Source organism: Gymnogyps californianus, chromosome 10 (assembly GCF_018139145.2).
Source record: "Gymnogyps californianus isolate 813 chromosome 10, ASM1813914v2, whole genome shotgun sequence".
In the NCBI taxonomy this organism is placed as follows: domain Eukaryota; kingdom Metazoa; phylum Chordata; class Aves; order Accipitriformes; family Cathartidae; genus Gymnogyps; species Gymnogyps californianus.
In genome coordinates this window covers 24,537,411-24,553,803 of record NC_059480.1, presented here as the reverse complement: position 1 = coordinate 24,553,803, position 16,393 = coordinate 24,537,411, and the positions used below count along the sequence as shown (strand labels likewise).

The 16,393-nt window shown below is 41.9% G+C and overlaps 1 protein-coding gene across 3 annotated transcripts in view; it reads right to left on the bottom strand.

Moving 5' to 3' along the window:
• The window catches only part of MECOM (MDS1 and EVI1 complex locus), a 244,164-nt gene that overhangs the window by 12,215 nt on the left and 215,556 nt on the right, over positions 1-16,393 (bottom strand). For 2 of the 3 annotated variants that reach the window (XM_050902463.1, XM_050902464.1), the window contains exons 9-10: positions 11,183-12,545; positions 9,081-9,168 (exon numbers count right to left, since the gene is read on the bottom strand). In XM_050902463.1, coding sequence (XP_050758420.1) covers positions 9,081-9,168; positions 11,183-12,545 — 1,451 coding nt within the window. Of the gene's footprint in view, positions 1-6,105; positions 6,133-9,080; positions 9,169-11,182; positions 12,546-16,393 lie in introns of all 3 variants that reach the window. The other variant, XM_050902462.1, reaches the window with a different exon arrangement.

Below are 16,393 nucleotides of genomic sequence, written 5' to 3'. Positions count from 1 at the left end.
GAGAACACCTTTACAGCCCCATTCTTCAAAATCCATAAGAGACTGCTCCGATTGTTGGGATTTTAAAATTTTATTTTAATGGGAAGAATTGCATATTTGTTGGTTTTTTTTAAATTTTATTTTAATGGGCAGAATTGCACGTTTGTCTCCTGGAATGACTATTCACATGCTGGTTAGCTCTGGCTTTGGGTTGGTTTTTTTTTTCCCTTTAGCCTGTAGCCTGCCCTCTCATTTCATGCTCAGATTCCTAATGCCGAGTACAAATTGCAATGTACAGGGTACCACTGCCAATTTGCCAAATGTCTTTCATCAAACACGGTGGAAAAAAAAAAAAAAATCTCAGAGGGAAGTCAAGATACATTTACTTGTCAGGCAACAAATGTGAAAGCATTGCAAGGCAGTAGGGGCTGTAAGCTCTGGGTTTGATTCATAATCACTCAGCTGCTAAAACATTCTCCACAGATGCAAGTGGACAGCACATTTGTCAATATGAAGGATTTTGACATGTACTGATCACAGGCGTGAGATATGTAATGATGATGCTGCTGGGAGAGGAGGTAATTCTATCTCGGCACCGAGATGTCATTATCAACCCATACAACTCAACATTACCATATATTTCTTTTTATACGACTTCATCTTTTTCTTTAGTCAGAATTGATTCTTAAAGCTTTGACAATAGTCTTTCCACTGCCTTTAATTCCTTCTAATTGTTCCCCGCAAGAATTCATTCATCTGTTTTGCAATTGCAGAAAATAAATGGTTTGAATGAAAAATGACCTTTGGCCTTCGGGCTGATTAGCAGTGACAAGACAGTGCATGGGTTATGATAGCACATATTTATGGTGAAGAATAATAAGGGCATTGAGAAGTATAATAAATGTTTTATTTATGTATATTTAATATTCAAGTCAGTTTCATTATCTAGTGGTTTTAAATCATTTTTGGATCACCATTTCTCATGTACATGGTCCCCTACAGTAATATATTAAAGCAACTATTTTCCCCTTTACATTTAAAATGGCTTAGTCATGCTTATTCTTTTTAGTTCTTATTTCCAGGATTTTGCAGAGGAGAAATTGAGACTGATTCTTCTCTAATGTACAGCAATGCAGATCAGCGCTACCTCCAACACTGCCTCCAGCATTACATCAGTCCCAAAATAGGTATGAAATCAGCATCTAATCTTAAATCCCTCATTCAGAGGAAACATAAGCACTTCCAATTATTTTAAAGTATTACTCGCTTTCCGAAAATATGTTTCTCACCATAGGAATGACTATTGTGTTTGTTGTGGGTTTTTTTTTTAAAGACTGATCTATGTAGTTACCTGGTATGATTTATATTTTTCAAGAAATGCACCAGCAACAACGGGAAGTGCTCGGCCCTAAGCCTTTGCTGATACGAGGCGGTGTCACTCCGCTGCTGTCAGGATAATTATAGCTGTTACTGTCTGCTGGAGATTGGGCTCACAAGAACCAAAACTGGGGCATTTTCTGAAGAAGTCCTGGAGCGTGCTGGTGCTCGGGGCCTTCAGGATGCAATTCCCTATCGCGAGATGGGCCCCTGGGCTGCACGGGCTTGTTACAGCCCATAAAATTCTGCCAGCCCAGACCCACAACAAGCTCTCAATTACTTTATATGCAGGTAGACAGCCCCTGCTCATCAGTCGACTTGCAAAATATTAACTAAGTCATACGAAATCTGGGGTTTGTCGCACTGAGGACTAACTCAGGCACCAAAACCAAGCAGGAATTATAAACCTGCGACACCTGCTTTCGGGAAGCCGGTACCCTGGTTTCAAGCAGTGGCCCCAGGGGATGCGCAGGAGGGCGGGCAAGGGACAGACCTTCTGCCCAGTGTCTTCTGTCACGCACCAGCAATGAGAGGTGCAAGAGCCTTAATTGGAGGTTGCATCTCGATTCCGGTGTTGAACGGCCATTGGTGGCTGCTGCTCCCATTCATTTAGCTAAACCCTTTTCGAATCCATTTATATTTTTGTCAAGGAGAGTTCACCAATTTAATTAGGTGCATATGAAAAGATACTGGCTTTTGTTCCTTCTAAGCCTTTTCCCTGATAATTCAGCTGGGTGCCCCTCATTTTTTTTTGTATTAAAACTAATGAATAACCATTTCTCATTCAGGCTCTGCTCACCATTCATGGTCTCATAGAGCTGGGGCACAGCTCCCTCGGGCATTTCTTTTCCAAGCTGAAAAAATCAAAATCTACTTAGTCTCTTTTTGTATGGAAGCTGTTCCCTACCTCTGATCATCATTGTTGCACTTTTCTGTGTGTTTTCTAATTCTACTATGTCCTTTTTGAGAGGGACTTCAGCTGTATTCAAGACCTGAAGGCAATATAACATAATGATGTTTTCAATTCCTTTCTGCAAGCAGTCAGATGGTATTTTCATAAGACTACCGACTTCAAGATCTTTTTGCTGAATGACATGAGTTAAGAGTCACACCTTCCCCTCAATATTACTGAGTATTTACTGACATTGAGCTTCATTGCTATTTTAATCCCTGGTGACTCAGCTTTCTGTGAATCTTCTGCAAAATCTTCATAGTCAGCTTTGGATTTAGCTATTCTCAACGAACAGTTGCAAACTTTGCTCTTTGCCTGGTCACCCTTCTTCCGATGTCATTTACAGACATATGCCACAGTTCAGAACCCAGTGACACCCCTAGGTGGACGCACTGATAATCTTCAATGATTGTAAAAATCACTAATTTATTCTTACCCTTTTTTTCCAAGGGTTTGCCCTTTTTTTTTTTACCAATTATTAACCCAGGGGATGACTTTCCCTCTTCCACAATGAAACTCCCTCTTTCAGCTGAAACACAACCAAAGTAGCTCTTACTCCTTCAGAACACCATTACGGCCGATTGCAAAGCAAGACTTGCCTCCGTAGGAGCTGTGTTGACCATGGAGATGCTACCGGTCAGCAATCCACCAAACTCCTGGAGCAAGCTGTTAGCGATAGCATCTGTCCTGGGAGGTTAGGCGAGTGCTTGTGGCCACCTCGTCTCTCCGGGGCTGGTCCCTGGGGACCACCAGGGAGGCAGGCATGCGGCTCGAGCCACCCAGCAGCGCTTTCAGGAGGGGTCTGCACCCCAGCCGGGCGCCCAAGGATTGCGGCAATGCCTGAACAGGGCACGGGGAGGAAGGCACAGCTTGACCCCAAGGATGGGATTAGTGTAATTGCCATGTCCACGGAGAAAGCTCTCCGAGGAGGTAGGAGAGCGAGAAGATCCTATTACATATTTTACATACAGCTATTGCCTTATGGACAAGTCATGTCTGCTCCTAATCTGAGATCAGTGAATGACAGTACTTTATATAGAACAGTAACTTTTGATTTACATATATAAGAGTTGTTGATTCTATCTGCGTCCAGATGTCTGGAAAAGGAAGCAGCTTTCCCCCACCTCCCTCCTGCTCCCTGAGAGGCTATTAACCTCCTACTGACGCAAACTAATATGCAGTCACAATTCCCCAGCTCCGACTCAAAAATGCAGACATTACCATAATCGGCTAAAATAAGTATTTATAAACATTTCAACGGGCAAGATATCATCAGCAGGGGTCTTGAACATTTGTCTTAAAATTTATTAACCAACGGAAGAAAAAGTGGCATAAATAAAGCAAAGGTTTGTTGTTGCTGCTTTTTAAGGATAACCTGATGATATGAAATAATCTCGCAGACAATGTCATGAATTACATGACCTCATGTTTTACAAACGCGACTCCTTCATTGCTATTATCGCAAAAACAACTGACTTTGTGGCTGTAACTCATGGGAAAAAAAATTGTTCAAATGTTTGCTTTCTATTTTTACTAGTGTTATTTAGAGAAATCTTGAAAACCCAACTACTGAAGCTCAGGATTTCTCCCTCCCCAGTTCAAGTTATAATGCTTTCTCTAAAAACTACAACTTGTGAATTTGTTGTCTTGAAACTGTGTGTATTTGGACATCCAGCCATAGAACTTGGCTGAGCTATATTCATGTTCAAGAGATCTATCATACACGGCTGAGCTTTATGAAGCAGTAGCGAGAAACTCCTGCTGATCTGCAGTATAGTTCCAGAATAACTGTATTTGTATTAATGCAGTTGGCGGGGATTTAGCTGATCTAACAGAACGGGTCGTGTCCCAAAATAAGCCCAGTAAAATAAAAGCTTTGTTAATGCACTCACCAAATTTCTTTTCATTTATTTGTAAAATTATTTTAATTATTTACAATGATTCTCCATAAAGCTATTGCAAATAAAGTCTGAACCTCTTTATAGCAACCTTCTCTTGATGGAACCAGAAGGGGATGAAAGAGTCTACAGACTAAATAAATCGTGATCCATTCAAGAGAGGGTGTTGCCCATTGATCTGCACTATAGGGTTCCTGCCAAACAATGAAAAACAATCTGAAATAATCTTGAAATATATGGCACATGCAACTGTGAATTGAGATAGAAAGGCTCGTGTGACATATTCAAATCTCTCAAGATGAAGATTCATCCATGAATCAGCATCCTGCTCTAGGCACTTTATGTTTTAAATACTTATCTCTGCTGCAGCTGCTCAAAGCACTAGCATGGCCAGGAGACATATGCTCACAAAAAAAAGCAGGATGACGGAAATTTGAGGATCGAGCCAGTGTCAAGGCAAGCAGACAGAAGAAACAGACTGCACTGGGTTTTTCAACTTCCCAAATATGCCCAAACAGAACCACTTTTCTGAGAGCAGAGGATTCAGGGTGCCTGCGCCAAATCACAAATCCTACCATGGCCCCTTCACGTGCTATGCTGAATTCCCTCTACTGCAAAGAAAATGTTTGGGAACCACCTCTTGTGCTCTCCAAGTCTGGCATCCAACCCCACCTCCTATCTGTTGAGCTCATTCAGCGTCTATGGCTGCTCGCAGGAGTCCTTTGGTGCCTGCTTAGCTCCTTTCATCTCAGGATCCTACTGCATCTTTTGCAACTGCACAAACCATCGCTTTACAGGAAGAAAATGGGATTAAAAGCCACGTGTATGCGAAGCAAAGGTCCATCGTTGCTTTTGAAGCGTGCCATGGAGGCATGCAGAGGACAGCAGGGCTAAGCCCCTATCTGCAGGGGCAGCACCTTTGAGGGCTCCTGCACTAGCCCCATACAGAGATGCACGTGGGAAAGAGTACATGAAGATCTCAGATCTCATTTTGCGAAATTCTGGCTTCATCTTGTGAAATTAGTCCACGTCGCACTGCGAGTGATGAGGGAGAGTGAGTCAGGACCCGAGCCGCAGCCGGCTGGCTCCAGCTCTCCCCTCCAAAGCCCGAAGGTTGGGAAAAATCTGGGACAAGTATTTATGGGTTCAGTGCTGCAGCTGAGGAGCCAGCAATGTAGGAGCAAAACATGGTGTTATTTGAGTTGCATCTACCAAAGCAGTTGCTGTGGCTCTTCTGTTTTCATGAACAATTTAGATGTATTAAAAATAACGTTTTATAAAAATAGAAGAGCAAGCTCAAATTTATCCCATAGTACTAACAGCACAATTCCTGTTCGTGTAAGGGGGACGATGTAAGTATACACACAGGACAAATTTGACCCAAACACGGCAAATAAATGGGTGTTTTATTTGTGCTTTAAGTACAGCAACGAGCAATTAAGCTCAAAACTTCAAAGCTATTAAAGTGAGTAACGCCTACTGAAGTCAATGCAAGATAGAAACATGAACTCCTCTGAGGCTCTGTATTTTAATGTCTCTAATGCAGATTAAGTATTTATAACCATTGCAATCTAACAAGATTTCAGCTTGAAAATTTCACTCCAATCTCTGAAGGAAATGGCTTGGAACAATTTCAGTTAAATATAAACAAAGACTGCATTTTGAAACCCTCACTCAGGTAAAGCTCCCATTGCCTTCACCAAATAAAAACGGCAAGATTAGGTAGGTAAAAATAAAGCCAATTTGACACAAGAGGATATTTACCCGCTACAGCTACAACACTCTGTAGGAAAGCGTGGCATGCTCCGTAATTGAGTGGTAAGTTATCTTTCATATTATATTTTTCTTATGCAATTTATTTCACAATGATTAAATAAAAAATATAAGCAATGAACTTACCCAAATTCTTTGATCAGGCAATTGGAACTGGGAGCAAAATTGAAACAAAAACAACACATTATTCCTGCGTTGGAACCCTCATTGCAATTAATCTACTAATTAAGATTTTATTTAATGATACTAATTAAGATGTTATTCTGAATGATTTGTTGCATTGGGGTATTCTCTCCCTAAAAATGCAATCCTTGTAATGGCAAATTATTGTGAAATACCGTTAAATGATCTAATTTTCATAGCTTTCGGGCCCTGCCACTGGGAGGAATTTTGCCCAGCCAGGGAGAGGGTAAGGACCGCAGGGTTCATGTCTTTGATCTCTACTACAGAAACCTATTTTAAAGATCCCTGTTAGCTGTTGTATTATCCAGTTAAAAAAAATAAATTCTTGCTCCATCAGACGGCAAGTTTCAGAAATAAATTCACCTACAGAAACACAAACTTGTAGGACACAAACAATAATTTTGTTCATACTTAACACAGATAAAACCTGCCAGCAGAAAATGAAACCTTGCGGTGCACTCCACACCTGTACTTTTACAGGGGTGAACAGGACTATAAAGGAAAAACAGCTTTTCTGCAAGTCGTTCCCCAGTCCTCTATAAATACCGAACCAAATTCTGCCTTTGCAAACAGGAGACTCTTTTCTATTAAAGTCTGCAAGAAAGCAGATTTTGGCATTCACTCTTTTGACAGGACATGTGATGGTGGTTTAGGGTTTTTTTAACAATGTATTAAGAGCGCATGTTACACTCATGACCTTTGTATCCATCCATCTCACACCAAGTTAAAGACGTTATCCCTAGCAGCTAGGTAAGCGATAAAACAAAAGCCAGTCTTGACCATGGATTTTTTTTTTTTCTATTGCACAACGAGAAACGTGGAGGAACGGGCAAAAAGCTGTAAGAGGCATATTTGTGCACTCCCATGCATGTGTTCAGCAACGTGGGTGCACAACTAACCCTCCCTCCTGCCAGAGGGTGCTGGCTCTGCGCCACCTCGGCTGGCACCGCAGTAGGGAGGTGGCATCCGACACCTCCTGCTCACGCTGACTTGGTGACTGCGCTGGGACCTTCCTCGGGCACCAACCATAGATTTAACCAACTCTCTGTGAAAAAACACCACAGGTGAAAGCCCAAAATCCTGCCCGCTAATGGCAAAAGGCCCAATGTCTCCATTTCACCTGCACGCCTAAGCCATCCTCGCCTAACTCCCATTAACCCTCCTCCAGTTGCCCATGTAACTCAGAGTCATACGACACTACACAGAAGAGTATCCAACTCCTTCCCCGCCCACCGCAGCCAAACTCCTAACGCTGCATTTTACCCCAACAGCCTCCTTTCCCGCCCGCCGACCACGCTACCTACCGCCGCCATCAGACCAACCTGCGGCAAAACCTCCAGAGCCCCTTGAATCCAGCTTCACTAAACAACATCGATTTACACCTTCTGAAAAGCTAGCTAGCACTAAGCAAAATAATACTGTTTCTTCCATCGATATAGTACCTAAAATGCCCTCATTTAAATAATTTACTATTAATTTACAGCCCCTTAGCTGCTCTAAGAGAATCACTCACTTGATGGAGAGGAACTAGCCTGGTTTTACACAGGGGGACACAAAGAGGACTGAGCTCTTTTTTATAAAAGAGCTTTTGAGTTTGTTTATTTGTGCATTAGTACTATCTGCTATGAAATGGGAATTTTTACTTGTTGCTTTGCAACTTGGGCAAATAAGGTAACTCAGCAAGAGGTGCTGAGCTGCTATTAAATCTTGTACATAAATTCTCAGTGATTTTAAGACTTAATAGATCTGTGACTTCCTTCAGGCACTGGAACTGCACCGGGGTGTTTTTCTGCACTCTCCACCCATGCAACAGCATTATGTTTGTGCATCTGCAACTATATATGCCATCAGCTGCTCTTCCCAGTTCTCCAGAAGTCCCATATTTCAGAATATATTCCATACAACTTAGGATATAACAACTATTGACTTCATTGGGGGGGAAAGCAAGTGGTGGCAGATTATTGGCATGGTTTGCCCAGGAATTCAGAGGAAGTTGAACCAGAGACAGCAGCTCCTGGTTGTGCACTTAAAATACAAGACACGTATGGGGAGTCATTATTAGGATGAAATAACCCATAGTCAGCAAGGGGTTCAATCAGCAAATACCACAGAGCATTTTATTTCAGGCATAAGATTTAAGCCAAATTTTTAGCAAAATCTCCTTGAGCAAGGAGGAAGAAGACAAAATGAGGGTGCAGTGCTGTTGAAGAAAAGCAACGTATAGTTTGCATACAGGTCCTCTTTCTATACTACATACACACTGCAGTTGTTACACCGTTTTAGGGATATCCTCCTAAATTTTTGTTATTCAGCAAATAAGCAGCAGGATTATGGCCTATGAATAAGACAGCAGCCCTCTCATATAACATGTCTTCAGGTATGGAGGAGCAGGGATCCTACAAAGTCACTGCACACTATAGCCCACAATGGCTACCTAAAAATGATGGAGCATTTGCATTATGAGACTTGAAAGGATTGGGTGGAAGGTTTTATCTCTTTTCTGAGAGTCCTTAAATATTGACAACTGGGATGCTCAACTTTGCGGGCCCGACTCTGAATCTACATCACCTCCTTGTAGTCAATACTGACTCCACCGCAATGGCCCAGAGCACAGGAGAGTGCTGAAGAAGACAGGGGTAGCTGCAAGTGCTGGTAGCTACGCTACGGTTTTGGAGCAACACGGTTCTAAAACATACATGTAGTCTGAATCTGGCTTCCTCTATAATCAAAACATGTTGTTTCATCTGCAAAACATCAAGAAGCTCAGAACAATGCTTACGCTTTTCCACCACAATGGTACAGCAAAAACTGTGTGTTTTAGGAAATCCAAAAATGACTAAGACTGCATTCATTTCTCTGCACCTGCTTTGAAGCATCAACAGGCTTGTTTACAACATCAAAATTCCCAAAATACTTACTTGTGGATGAAACAAGAATCCTGGGGAAGGTCTCAAGTATTTCTCTTTTAAAGCTTCCAGTGGGTCAGTTAACTTTCTTTTCTCTACTCTGTAAATGTTAAAATTAGATTTGCTTGTGATGAATCAGTCCCAGATATTAATAATTATACAGCTACTCATGTTTAAAATAGTCAATTATACATCAAGTAATTTGTTTCTCAGAAGTAATGGTAAAAGGTAAGGAAGTACAGTCAACTCTCGATTCCTGCATACAACTCATTACTGCGGGTGGGGGCTGTGAATTAAAGGGAGATTATACCATTTACATAGGAAATAATCCCATTTCAGAAGACCAGTAATAATTATTATAGGAACCAATGACTAACTACCGAGCACTTTTATGAAGAAATAAGGCAACCGAGTGTGCTCTCCACTCAGAGGAGAGGAATTCAGGGCAACAGGAGCCTTGAGCAATGGCTCCCTTCTCGTCTGCCCATGCGAGACATCGCAGCCACCATCCTGGGAACCTCTCCTTGTGCATGGCCGTGCACAAGCAGGGCGAGAAAGGCGGGCTTGCAGGAACGCACTGAATCTGATATGCCAGCAACAAAGACTGCGATCAACTCATGTGGGCATTTAGGCAGCGAAACACAGCATAGATAATTCAGAAGCAGTGTGGAAATTTGAGGTTTTTGCTTTTCCTGTTACTGATGTGTACGATTTAAGGGACAGATCCTGTTGTCCATATGTAGATGTAACTCACGGCAAAGGAAGGCTCGGTAATAACTGTCCTCATGCTACGCTGCCAGAATTTGTACAGCTTTCATTAGTTTGTAATGCAGGACCATAAAACACGGATCATTATTTCCACTGCTTCAGGCATTTAAAATGAGTATGACGCAAAGAAAACCTATGGTCTAATATAGATATCAATCTGGCATGAATAAAACCATCTCAGTAAATAGCATCATATCCTGTTTCTTCATAATGCATACCTGTTGTCTTATGGGAGAGCATTCTCCAAAAACTTTGCCCATACCATTTCTTTTTCAGATAAAGTAATAAATTAATGTCATTTACATGGCAGTAACTTTTTTTTTTTAACAATAGGCTGTAAAATCAGTCATTCATATTACAGACAAATACTTTTATAGCTAATATTTCTCTAAACTAATTTAGATGCATGACTTTGGCTGGTTACAGATATATGAGCAGAAAGGCAAAGGGCAAAGAGGGGCTGACGTACACAGGATGCAGGTGAAATCCAGATCCCAGTGAGATCCATCTTGGCGCTACTGGGAAACACCGAGGGGTCAGGATTTTACCACTGGTTTTTAAAACCTCAGCTCACTGACAGTGTCTGCTTGTGCACCCGCTGAAGCCAATGACAAGGCTCCCATTGATTTCATAAGGTAGATCAGATTAACTAGCCCACTGGTTAGGCTTTGTACACACAAGGACACTGTGTCTTCCACTATATCAATGAAATGCGCAGATAAATCAATTCATTGCTCAAATCCGTGAAAAAAAAAGGCAGAAATCACTCTCAATTTCCATACTTTTTATACACTTTAGGACAAATTTGCGTCTTTGTTGTACTTATGAGATACTCCTACTTAATTCAGGAGGAACTAAAAAGGTGGTGTGCAGCTGGATGCTCTCTAATTACCAGGAGCGGGCAGAGGCAGAGAGCAGTAAAGGCGAGCGGGCAGCTTTTTGGAAGAAAAGGAATTTGGGGCAAACCAGTGATGTCAAATACACAGTAAATATACAAATATTCAATACTGATACCAATCCGTTCCTGGGTAAGAGAATATATTCAACTTCTGCACGTCAAGCTGCGTAGGTTAAACTAATGACTCGCTGCAACAAGGTCATTAGCAGTCATGAAGACTTGCTAATTGCAGCATTACCAGACCCGGGCTTTGCTCTGAGCAGCTCGGATTTGAGGTGGGGTGCACAGGCAGCATGCAGCCTGGGCCACCCCATGCCCCGGTGGTGGGATGACACCTCCAGGGATGGTGGGATGGGAACGGGGCTGTCCTGCATCTGCGGGCAGGTGGCCCCGGCAGACCTAGCTGCCTGTACCAAAGGATGCCGAAAGGCAGCAGATAGTCCATTACCTGTAAATGGGATCCATAAAGAATGGGGTGGGCCTGGCGTGCTGCAAGGAGGACTCCGAAGCTTTCCTTTGCTCGAGGTCAACGCCTTTCTTTTCTCCAAAGACGTGGTTTTTCCGAGGCTCGGCTTGTTTTGTGCCGCTGGCTCGACTTCTGCTGCCCATGCTGAGATCTAGAGGCTGGTCCTGGCTTGCCGCAGAGGGGGCTGCTGGCTTTGAGGGTATGGGAGTAAGTGGCTTCTCCTCCTTACGCTTTATGGTGAGGTCAAAGGGAGACTCAGAGCTTCCCTTTGGGATCTTCTTTATTTCACTGGGTGATTGGGGCTCCACTTTCAAGGGTAACGGTCTCAAGTCTCTATCAGGAAATGGATACATTGATTGAGAGAATGCTGGAAAAAACGGGAGGGGAAACATGGAAGGGTAAGGTAAGGCTCCGACTTTTTTGTCTTGCAGCCCCACAAGTCCTGTTGAACCAAAGTACTTTTCAGCAATAGAAGCAATAGCCTTTATAGAATCATTCACCGCTCCTGACACCGCAGTCTGCTCCTCTAAGGATGGTGAGAAAATGGAATGATTGCTGTGGTCTTTCTTATTATTTATTGAAGCCAGGCTCTGCAGAGAGCTTACTTTGTCTTTGAACATTTTACCATTTTCTTTAAATTTCTCTTTCTCACTTTCAATGTCACTTTCCAGATCAGAGCCCGAGGTGGTTTCCAGGTCACTGCCACTGGGGGTACTGACATCGTCAAGGTCAAGGTCACTACTCTCTGACTGGTCACTGAGTTTCTCATGCGGCCTCTCTTCAGAGGACCTCTCTGGTTGAAGCTCCACTGGCTTATTCTCCCCTACTGATGGTTGCTTATTTAGTGCCTTCAAAATATCCTGGGTGGCTGGCAGTATCTGAGGATTTGTCATGAGGGGACTTTGACTTTTGTTTGTCTGATCTGCGCTCGGTAGTCCTTTAACAGGAGAACTAGTAGGTAGCAAAGGTGGCCTGTGGTACAAGCCTGAAGGAAACAGACCAGGGAAGCTAAAAGAAAATCCAGGAGCTGTTGGAAAGGTAAGACCAGCAGGATGCCTATTGGCTCCAAAATAGTCAGCAAGGCCCGGATTTGCATGATTCATATTAACCATGGACGTTTTATCCATAGCTGGGGTTCCAGGAAGTGAAATGCCTTGGCCAAAAAATCCTCCTGCTGCAAAATGGTTCTTGCCCTCACAAAATCTCCTGTGTTTATTTAAGGAAGACGTAGTGCTGAACATTTGTCCACAGTCTTTGCACTTGATTTGGGTTCTGCAATCAGCATGCATGCGCTTATGACGACAAAGGTTTGAAAACTGAGTATAGGATTTATGGCAGACCTCACCTGTATGTAAACAACAACAACAACACATCTCAGGCTTTATGATAATTGCCCCCACCCTCAAAATTTTGCAAATAACACCATTTTTTTACCCGCCAAATGTCAATTAGGAAGCCGTAAGGAGAAATCTGGGTGCACAAATGTACAAAAAAGCTATTGTACTCTTCCAAAGCAAGGCATCCAAGCAGACAAATGTCTAAAGACAGCACCAAAACCCGCTCCAACAAACCAGAAAAGGTCTGAAATCACTAAAAGACGAAGTTTCCTTGTTTGCTCTTTGCATTGCACAGTGTTGCATATTTGGTACCATTATTCCATATTGCATTAGCACCTAGAGCCCCGCCAAGAGCCACGGCTCGGTGTAACATATGTAACACCATATGAACCCACGGTGCTCCCGTGCAAGTGAGTACTCGTGTCTTCAAATGACATCCATTTATGTGGAAAGTTAGTCATTAAAATAAATATTTGCAGGACCAGACAGGAGATAGACAGAGCTGACTCACAGAGCTTTCAGTCTGCAAGACCCCAAGGATATGAAAGAGGTGAAGGAGGAGAGAACCAGGTATTTCCAAGTGTATAACCTTATTAACAAACAACATTTTTTTCCACTTACAATTAAGAATTTAATCTCATGAAAGCCCAGGCTAGAGCCTCAGTAACCTCAGACTAGTATTCTCATATATCCAAAGCATTTTTATTCGTATAATACATACAGTCCCTACAGGTGCCTGGGATGCTGTAACTCTAAATTCTACATCTTAATAACTTTACTAGACTTAATATTGCTTATTTGTGTCTTGCACATGAAAAAATACACTATATTTCAACAATTTCCTTTAAGAATGCAGCTGTATTTATTTGCATGTCTGATGCTCAAAACAGCTCGATGGATTTCCTTTCAAACTCCTCTGGGATGAGAATAGATTCAGCCTCACAAAAGCAGCACTTGGAGAAAGCCTGAAACCACAGAGGGGAGGAGATCTACCTTGAGCTCATGGGCCTGATCTAGCCTGCAACACTTGGCACGTCAGAGCACAGCTTCCAGCAACCATTTTCAGTAGCAGGAGGCTGAAAGTGGTCTCGGTGGTGCAGAGCGAGACATTATGAAGAGTGAATCATGTCGTTGAAGCAAACGGGGTTTTGCAGGTCCCTGATTTTCTGGCTGCTACAGGCCTCAGGGAGCAAACTGGGGCAGCAACCGAGTGATAGGTCTGTACGTTAAAATGTGGTTTGGAAGAGGGCAACGCTCAGCTCCCCAGTGCCTTTTTATGTCCCCTTTTAGCACCCTTTGGACGAGCAGGGGCATCGTGCAAGTCCCAAGGCTGCGCTATGTCTTATGCTAAAATTTGTCCGTACCTCTGCACTATCTTGCTTCTAATAGTATCAGCTCCAGCCTTGTTTAAAAACAAGGCAGCAGCATTATCAGTGAGCAGTGTTATCCCTCTGTAATAAATCCTTTTTCTTTTTTTCCAGCCAGGAAAAAGCATGTGGCCACTTTATTTTTATTTAATTTGTGTTATATCATAAGCTCTCATCTTTCACACATCAAAGCCACACAACAATACACATTGTGTATTCTGAGGCCTTTTTAACAATCATTTTCATGATTTGAGACAAACTGACATAATTTACAATGGCTCTATTTTAAGCCTGCAAAGGAAACTGAATTGAATGTATCCCATCCTGCACTCTTGGTTCCCATGAACTGCAATCACGTCCTCTAACTTCCACTCGCACCGGGGCCCGCGCTAACCTTCCTGCTCCTCTAAATCTCTGCCCTTGAGAAACTCGACCACTTGTTGTCATCTCTTAACTGTTTACCTCTTCAGCAGGCTGCTTCATATCTCAGCAACAATGCTCCTATTGTTCGAGGGCCTGATCCTGCCTGATCCATCCATTTTCCCTGTTCACGTCCCGTTGACATCCCCGGGACAATTCGTGGGGTAAAGAGTGCAGAATTGGGCCCAAACACAGGAAATTTGCAATGCGGTAATTCAGGAAGAATGTTTGTTGCTGTGTATCAGTAACTGTTCCTGTTGGAAATCTTCATTCACAAGGAAAGACAAGAAAGAAGAGAGAGAAAATGAAAAATTAAATGGAAAAGAAAGAAGAAAAAAGATGGAAGAGAAAAGAAGGAAGAGGAGAAGAGAGGAGAAGAGAAGAGAAGAGAAGAGAAGAGAAGAGAAGAGAAAAGGAAAAGAAAAGAGAAAAGAAAAGAAAAGAAAAGAAAAAAGAAAAGAGAAAAGAAAAGAAAAAAGAAAAGAAGAAAAGAGAAAATAAAAGAAAAGAAGAAAAGAGAAAATAAAAGAAAAGAAAAAGAAGAAAAGAAAAGAGAAAAGAAAAGAAAAGAAAAGAAAAGAAAAGAAAAGAAAAGAAAAGAAAAGAAAAGAAAAGAAAGAAAAGAAAAGAAAAGAAAAGAAAAGAAAAGAAAAGAAAAGAAAAGAAAAATTATTCTAGTTCCTTGAAAATGCTTGATTTTCTCTGGATAAGTACTTTGTTTCTTTTTTTGGAAAAGATTTTATTTGCCTATTTAACATAGAACTATTTTTTATTTAATATAGAACTATTTGTCGTTTATTTGTTGCAGTATGAAGCTCTGATTTTTCAGCTATTTTCTCCTATCTTTAGCCTTATCGCGGGCACAGGGTTTCTGCTCCCACAAACCAAAGTCACCTCCATACTTCACGGTACAGAATCAGGCCCCTTACCTTCGCTGTTGAGGTCTTACACAAAAAGCTCCCCCTGCTCCCATCAGGTTGATCACAGAAACCAAAACCAAACTGACCAAAATGGTGACATATCCATAGGTTTGCACAAGCTTCATCTCGGATATTATGGGCCAACTCCTCCCCTTGTGTAAAGCAAGATAACTCTATCAACACTGATAGAGTTATGCCTAACATATAGCGGCAGAGCATCAGACCATATATATTTTTCCAGTAGAAAAATCTCCAATGCATACATTTACAAGGCTAGGCTAATATATAATTAAAAACAAATCACGTTTTGTGAACTTTTGATGTTCTACCAGGTTCTGTTGAAGGCCTGCTTCTTAATTCACATGACTGTATTAAATATAACACTTCACGCAGGTAGGCTAGAGTGGCAAGTGGGTGAAAAGGGGTGTATTGGCACAGATTTGGTCTTCCTAAAGTTTGGGAAGTTCTCCCTTAAAGAACATCAATACATTATTAAATTATTATTCTTCATTAATATATTCAAAAGTCAACAGAACTGAGAAATATTCTACTCTGGAGACAAGCAAAAATACACACAATTGAGAGATATCCTTACAAACTATGCAGGGAGATGCAAATTAATCATTTGACAAAACACATTTTATCTCAGTTTTAAAATTAAATTAAACCAATAATGTCAATACCATTAAAATATGTAAATATTCATTATTATAATCTCAATCAATTAACAGTTGCACTGAGGACTTTACCTTTTTGAGCACGAAAGTTATTTAAAACTATTTAATGAGGTGCTGCTTGCTCAAGGTGCCTCTTGCATTTAACAGGCAGTCTATTCAATCCACGGGCTCTCAAGGCTGACAAAGAAATTTTGGGCCCAGGTCCGAAGCCCTTACTCCCCAGAGTAGTCTTACTCTTGGGGACCGTTGCCCGGAGCCTGGGTGTAACATGGCATCAGTGAAGCGCACACCCAATGCCCTGCTGATTTTGGAGGAGACTCTGTGTCTAAATCGACTGCGCCACCTCGACCTCCGTGGATATTCCCAGGAGCCAGGACTCCTCAGATAAGTTCGTGTTACAAGATCTACCTCTTTTTCATCACAGGACTTTTATTTCCAAGTAAAGCTTTGCTTAAACTTTAGTAGATGGGGG